Genomic DNA, 8,269 nt, shown 5'->3' with positions numbered 1-8,269 from the left:
ATGAAGCGTTTCTGCAAATTGGATTCCATTGCAAAAATGAGTACGTTCTTTATCGCACCCGTTTCCATGGCGAAATCGTTATACTTGGCGATCTCGTTAGCTCCAGCCGTGGGGCCTGGGTTTGGCGGGATGGGCTCAGTCAGATATTTGAGCTTCCCGTCAGCAATGACAGCATTCCGTAATGCCGCCTCCCAGTCCGCGAAGTTTGATCCATCATTCTTCAGTCGAGTAGACTGATTCATCTGATTCATGAAGATCCGAAGCCAGGACTCACGGTCCAATGTGGCACTTGGCATTGGGTTGTCAGCACGGCCAGCCATTATGTTATTAGCAGTTTAAATGATCGTGATCTACACTGAAAAAGAAAGGAAAAACAAAACGAAATAAGCAACTCATTGTGGTGATTTAAGTCTATTTAAAATTCATTTTTAACGTGTAGACTCATTGCACTTGTATAATCGATCTACCTCAAGAATTATACAAATGATCCCAAGACTCAATTTCCGTAAATTGATAAGCCAACTGCTTAGCTAGTTCTACCGTTAGAACTCTTGGTCGATAGATTTCCGTAAATCCTATCTATAGTCCACCATGATCACAGGATCGTACGAGTGACCATAGTGTTGAGATAAAATAGGTCAATCAGTTCCAACTTACCCGACGTAGAAGGGGTCATATTATGCCTACCGACGAAGAAGGGATTCATTGGAGTTTGACCTGTAAAGACTATTCTCAATTTTTGGTTATACGAGGAAGATCCCATCAACTTAGTTTTAATTCATTTTAAGTGAACGAAAAACTAGCATTACGTGAATGAATTAACTTAGGTGATGGCTTATAAAGACCGTGTGACATCTGTATGTCAAAGAAAACTAACGCGTAACCTCTATATGAGTCAGTTTTCATGCAAATATTAGGTGGTTTGGTTTTAGGCGGAATATGATGCAAACTATCGTTACGATGAAAAACATAAAAAAAATGCAAAACGTAAATAAAAGTCCTAGTGTGGCCTATCCTAGCAAAATGAACATAATACAACTTTGGAATCCACTGTTGGATCCGAGAAGCTTGTCTTGATGTTCCATCTTGATCCATGTAGCGGGAGTGAGCATCCGATTCTCCATCTTTTGTCTTCTCAAAATTACAATTTAAAATTTACAAAATATAAACCTATTTACATTCTAAATTAAAACCGTAATTACAAAGAAAAAACCAAAACGGAGATGCGAGATCTCAAAATACAACCAAGACCGTGTTCCATCATTACGGTAACACGTTCTACTAAGGCCACACTAAGTTACAACCGATAGTAAAATTAAATACGTAATAAAAACATTCATGGCATTCAAAAGTAACAATAAATAAAAGATGCATCAAATAAAACAAAATTTATTCGTGACATAATTCCGTAATTATGTTAAATTTATCCAAACCACCTTTTAACGATTAAAATTATGTGACAAAGCCGCTTTAATCAACTTAGTTTTAATCCATTACAATCCGTTACTTTAAATCGCTTTAAAATAACTAAATGGTACATGTGTGAACCGTTTCACAATCAAGCGAGTGCACAAAATCCGTATTGTATGCATTTTATGGCCGAAAAAAAAATAAAACACGAATTTTTTTTTTCTTCTTTCACGGCTGGACCGTGAGCAATACATAAAAATTTTTTTTTTTTTTCAGCAGCTCAAACCGTGAGCAATAACAATGCAAAACAAAATCGATTTGATAAAAAACCAATTGCAATTTAAACCTAATCCGTATAGAATTAAAACTACAATTGTCAAAACCATAACATATTGCTAAAAAGATCAATTATAATAACAATATGCAAAATCAAATCGAAAACAAAACAAAACAAACGACCGTCTGATCAGACAGTAACCGCATGACACGGTTTACAATAGCACAAAAAAAAACAAAACCAGCCGTGTATAAAAACAGTTCGGCCGCACAGTTTTCAAGGCAAAAAAATTATCGATTCAAATCGTTTTATGAAAATCACAATGAAAAATTTACGTGGCCTCGCTCTGATACCACTTGTAGGGTAATATCCGTATAAAACCCTTAAAATTAAGGACTATAACGCAATTTTTTTTTTTTTTTGGGAAAGTGTAAGTATTATATTAAGCATAACCCGAACAATTGATTAACTAGGGAGATAGCCCTTAGTTAATTTACACCATTACAAATTCGTTCTAACCATAGTTTAACTCTCCTATTACTGCCTATTACATTCCGCACTTTTAATCTCAGTACTATCCCCCTCTGTACCTGTCTGACTAGCACAGTGGGCAGTAACAAACTGCTCTCTACACGACTTCTATTCCTGGCATGCCATATCTCATACATTAGATAAGCTATACTTGCAGCAAGCACTTGCCTAATCAACAGAGATCTATTTATATACTTAAGCCACCACTCCATCACATCTTGAACTGGAATACGAATCTGCAGCCAACTTTCAACCACTGTTAGACATTTCCTGCTATAAGTACAGGAGAATAACAAGTGTTGATGACATTCCTCCTCTTGCCCACATAACCAGCATACGTTGCTTTGAAGGAAACCCATCTTCACCATCCTGTCCTGAGTAAGCAGACGCTGCTGTACAGCTAGCCAAATGAAAAATTCATGCTTAGGAGCTATGATCCTGTTGCTAACCCAAGGATACCAGGGCACATCAACTCCTGCCTGTTCTAACCACTGATAACCCATCCTCACAGTGTACTCTATCCCTGTATTCCTCCACTGTTCATTATACATAATAGGTTTGAGAATGTTCTTGACACCACATAATCTGCGCCAAGCCCAACTTGCTCCACTAGAGGGTTCATAGTGCTGCCATTCCTGATTTTTCATATAAATGGCATGTATCCATTTCACCCACAAGTGATCAGACTTTCGTTCAATCCACCACACATATTTCCCAAGGGAAGCTATGTTCCATTGGTGCAAATTTTTCAAACCCAATCCTCCTTTCTTTTTGGTCCTGCAAATATTTCCCCATGCCACCAGAGCAGGACTCCCCTTGCAGTCTGTGCCATGCCACAAAAACTTCCTACACATGGCATCAATCTTATCCAACACAGTTTTTGGTAAGATAAAGATTCGTGCCCAGTAGTTATGTAAAGTGCTCAACACAGCCTTAACAAGTACCACTCTCCCAGCATAAGACAACTTCCTTGTCCCCAATCTAGCAATCCTCTCAGTAATCTTATCAACTAAACATTGGCAATCCATTACCCCCAGTCTCTTAGGGATAATGTTGACCCCAAGATACCTGAAAGGTAAGGATCCTCTCTTCATACCTGTAGCCTGGGCAATTGCTTGAACAATGGAATCAGGTATCCCATTACAATAGACGTTGGATTTCCCAGCACTCATCTTCAAACCAGAAGTGGAGGAGAACAGCTCAAAGGCCCTGATCATGATACTCACAGACTGAATATCACCTATGCTAAACATCAAAAGATCATCCGCAAAGCAGAGGTGAGTGAGATTAATCTTAGAGCAAAGGGAATGGTGTTTAAACCCCTTAAACTGAGGTAGGAGCTGCATCAGCCTACTTAAGTACTCCAGGCAAATGGTGAAGAGCAAGGGAGAGAGGGGATCCCCCTGTCTAAGACCTCTCCTACACTTAAAAAAGCCAAAGACCTCACCATTCAAAGCCAAGGAATAAGAAGGAGAGGTGACACACTCCATTATCAATTTAATACAATTTGTTGGGAAATTTAACCCCTCAAGCATCTCATGAAGGAATTGCCACTCAATGGAGTCATACGCCTTATGCAAATCAATCTTCATCATTAATCTTGGAGAGCAAGCTTTCCTATTATATAATTTGATCAAATCCTGGCAAATAAGGATGTTTCCAACAATATCTCTCCCCTTAAAAAAAGCACTTTGGGCAGGATTGATAATAGCAGGAAGAATTTGACTTAGCCTACCACAAATGACTTTGGCAAGGCATTTGTACACTGTGTTACAGCATGCAATTGGCCTGAATTGTAGCACAGTGACAGGCAACTCCACCTTTGGGATGAGAGTCAAAATAGTGTTGTTAGACTCTTTCAAAACATTCCCAGTCTCATAAGCATTCCTGACTGCCTTACACACTTCAGATCCAACTATATGCCAGCTATCCTTGAAAAATTGGCTACTATAGCCATCAGGCCCAGGAGCCTTGGTGCCTGGAATAGAAAACATAGCAGCCTTAATCTCCTCATCAGTCACTGGAGCACTCAACATCTCCCTCTGTTCATCAGTCAAACACTGCCCAGATTTTATAACTCCAGGTTTCACATGCTTAACTTCAGTAGATGTACCTACTAAACCCTTGTAGAACTGTTCAAAAGCCACTTTGATGTCCTCAGGTGTAGTGCACATCTTTCCAGCAGCATCAGAAATTTGATACACCCTATTCATTGACCTCCTTCTTTTGATACTTGAGTGAAAAAATGAAGTGTTAGAATCCCCATCTTTAACCCAACTTTCTTTGGCTTTCTGAGCTAGATACATCTCCTTAGCCTTCCTTAAACCCATCAGCTCCTGAGCACAAGCTCTTTCAGCTTTACACACCTCAGTGTTAAGTGGATCATGCCTTAATTGCTCCTGAAAGTTCTGAAGAGCAATTTCAGTGACATGGGTTAAATTCTCAATGTCACTAAATTGCTCTCTATTCAACTCCTGCAACCTGTGCTTCAGAGCTTTGAGTTTTTTGGTGACCCTAAACATAGGAGAGCCATCAATATCCTCCTGCCATCCATGTTGCACTACCTCATCAAAATTATCAGCAAGTGCCCACATATTGAAGTACTTGAAAGGTGCCCTTTTCCTTGCACTGGTCCTATTCAACTGGATCACACAAGGACAGTGATCAAAAAGCCCCTCAGGGAGGAATTGAGCCACTGAGTCAGGAAACCTCTAAAGCCAGGCATCATTAATCAACACCCTATCTATCTTACTATAGACTCTAGTCCCATCATCTTGCTTATTGTTCCAAGTGAAATAGGACCCAATCATTTTCCCTTCCTGTAACTGACAGTCATCCAAAGCTTTCCTCATAGGTAAGATCTCAGCCAAATAACATCAGTTCCTCCAATCCTTTCCCCCATTCTCATTACACTATTGAAATCCCCACCCACAAGCCAAGGACCATTAGCTGTGGTGGCATAATTCCTCAAATCCTGCCATAAGCTTTCTCTCTCACCAATTTTATTAAAACCATACACTAGAGTAAAGTAGAAGACAAATCCTTGCATCATGTCCTTCACTTGTGTATGAATACATTGAGCAGTTGTATGAAGCATGTCCACCTGGAAAAGTTTAGGATTCCATAAAAGCCAAACTCTCCCCTCTTTGTGAAAACTATTATTAGTACAAATAGCCCAATCACCACACATATTATTCCTAGTATTAATCCACTTATCCCCTTTTATTTTAGTTTCTAACAAACCAAACAGCCCAACATTATTCTGGTGCATAAACCACCTTATTTCATTTTGTTTGGAAATGCTGTTCAGTCCTCTCTCACATTCGAGAAGCCCGGACTACCCATTATCGTTAGGCTCCTCGACTAACCATTTTCTGCGACAATCATTTTTGACTTTCGAATGGACAAAGTGAGTGCATCCATAAAGGTGATCCCCCTAGGTGTAAAAATCCTGGCCTCACCTGCATCATTCCCGAGCATCCTAGTAAGATATCTCCTAGGGGCAGACTGTGCAGTAGACCCTTGTTCATTACCCCCATTTGTACCCCCATTAGCTTTGTCACCACACTCTGCTCGTCTGACAGGCATACTAGATGTCACCAGCTGCACTACAGGAGAGACAGATTTTGGAGTGGTAACTGGAATAGGAGTCTTTGGAGCCTTTTTAGGAACTGTAGGAGCCTTCTGTTTAGGCCTCCATACCTTCTTCACTTTAGCATCACTCTCCTTCCTACAATGATCAGCTAAGTGACCCATTCCTTTATATTTCACACAGCTAAGAGGCAGCCAATCATAAACAACCCTAATCCTCTGAGTGTTTCCTAGTTCATCCAGAAACACTAACTCAGTAGGGAAATGCTGTCCAACCTTGACCTCAACCATGACCCTAGCATAGCCCAGAAAAGCCTTATGAGTCGTAGCATCATCACATTTGATGAACTTCCCTACCAACCCACTAATTTTCTGCAGGCAAACACTACCCCAAAATTTGATGTCTAAGCCGTAAAGTTTCATCCAGATGGGAACAATGGATATGTCATGTTTAATCAATTCTGCATTTGGACTCCACTCTTTAACGATTACAGGCTTATTATCAAACATAAGGTGGCCATTGTTAACAACCTCCTGCTGTTTTTCTTTAGTCTTAAACCGCACAAGGAACAAACCATTAGGCATGAACGATATACGGTCAATCCCATAACTTTGCCAAACTCTTTTCACAAACCCAGAAATAACAGAACTCGGAGGATTCGCACCCAAAATGTAACAATAAACCGTAGTAGACCAGTACTGAATCTCACCTGCTACATCATCAGAGGAGAGGCAGAGTGCTGGCGTTTTCAATTCATCCTCATCTTGTGATACAGCTTCCTCCTCGTCATCAATATCCTCCACTATAACTTCCAATTCAGACTCAAAATCAGCCGGATTATATCGTAAATTGATCTTCCGCGGAGATTTTGATCCTGAAGCGGTCCCTTTGCTGCTACTCACTACATTAGTATCTACTTGTTTTTGATTTTTTGATAATTGAGGCGTTTTTGAAGAAGTAATAGGTGATTTACTGTTTGATTGAAGATTTTTGGTAAAATTTTTCTTGTGTTTCGCCATTGCTGAAACCTAGAAAACCCTTTTTTTAGATTTTTTGAGGTTTTTCTCTCTCTAAAATCTCTCTCATCTTCTTCTCTTTTGACTATAACGCAATTTTAACATGTGATTAATTGTCATAAACGAAAAAAAAAAAAAAACAAGAGAAACAATAAAGGTATAAGAATCAACCTTGGGTCCTGTGAATTTCGGCCTAAGAACAGAAATCAAAATAGATTTCCTCCTAATCGTTGCACCCAAGACCGTCTGAGACTATGCCCCTTGTGCTATAAATTACTCTCTAATTGCCTTGCAATATTGAGAGAGTTTTGTGAGTTTTTCTGATGTGAGATCTAGGTTTTCAGAGAGAAATGCTCCAAAAACCTAATTTTTGTGCAAATGAAATGAATTAGGTCAAAAGGAGAGAAAGCCTCTCCTTTTGTTTCACTCGTCCAAACCGTGACATAAGGAGGGCGTGGGCTTTCCACTTTCTCCTTATTTTAACTCGTGGTCCGACTCGTTTCGCTAAAATGTATATGACGGGTTTTAATTATAAATCGTCATCCGTCATCGGATATTAAAATATCAACTAGTAACATGACTCAGTCGATATATTAATACTTGTCCGACAATGACAATATTGTATAATTAATTAATTCAATATACATTAATTAAATATAATCGTTTATATTCAATTTACGAATTAACTGCTTAATTCACCTTAGCCATTATTATTTAATCCGTATTAAATAATTATCTCAACATCGCGTTTGACTAATTATTAGTCAATAACTCCGACTAACCGCTTAGTCATATTAGGCATCAACATGACTGTATTTTCATACCGTCACATCTCTCAAATGTATCCTATAGGTGTGACTTTTAGGGACCAGTTGATCACCGCCATCAGTATGACAATAACGTCAAACTTATCTAGCAAGCCAACCGTTATTGATAAACGTGGACCAACTGATAATAATACAAAAGTATACCCTTTGATCCTTTTAGAGATTTATATGCCATTGCACTAACTGTGGAGGACACCAGCCCCAACAAACTCCCACTTGTCCGTACAAGTGTACGTGCAATAACGTTATCCGCACTAACTGGAGGACACTGGCTCCAACAATTTGACCTAAGCACATTTGAGGGGAGTAATTTAATACTAAAAAAAGTTTATAAAATAGAGTTTTTCTAAAAAAGTGGTAGATACTAATTATTAATTCACTCTACAAACTCTTAAATCAATCCAAATCCATGGAATTTGAAACCGACGCGGAAAACACCAGCAAATTCAAAATCAACCCAAACGGTGCAATTAATCTCCCCGCTAAATCTCCCCAAAACATTCAAACATTCACCCTTCCCTCATATGCTTTCAACTTTCAAGGCCACCATTCCTTTTCAAACTCAAAATTCCCTACTAACTCCCTTCAATTCCTCAATTCATTTCCATAAATTCCC

General features: G+C 39.1%; 1 protein-coding gene across 1 annotated transcript; it reads right to left on the bottom strand.

The window, feature by feature from the left end:
- Positions 1-2,175: 2,175 nt before the first annotated feature.
- LOC141627749 (uncharacterized) lies at positions 2,176-6,829 on the bottom strand. Its single transcript, XM_074440971.1, has 3 exons — positions 5,587-6,829; positions 5,094-5,452; positions 2,176-4,860 (listed from the first exon to the last, which is right to left on the bottom strand). The coding sequence occupies exons 1-3, from the start codon at positions 6,827-6,829 to the stop codon at positions 2,176-2,178; spliced, it is 4,287 nt and encodes a 1,428-aa protein (XP_074297072.1).
- Positions 6,830-8,269: the final 1,440 nt, after the last annotated feature.

Source organism: Silene latifolia, chromosome Y (genome assembly GCF_048544455.1).
Source record: "Silene latifolia isolate original U9 population chromosome Y, ASM4854445v1, whole genome shotgun sequence".
NCBI classification, from domain to species: Eukaryota; Viridiplantae; Streptophyta; class Magnoliopsida; order Caryophyllales; family Caryophyllaceae; genus Silene; species Silene latifolia.
The sequence above is the reverse complement of the archived record's forward strand: the minus strand, read 5'-3'. Positions and strand labels throughout refer to the sequence as shown.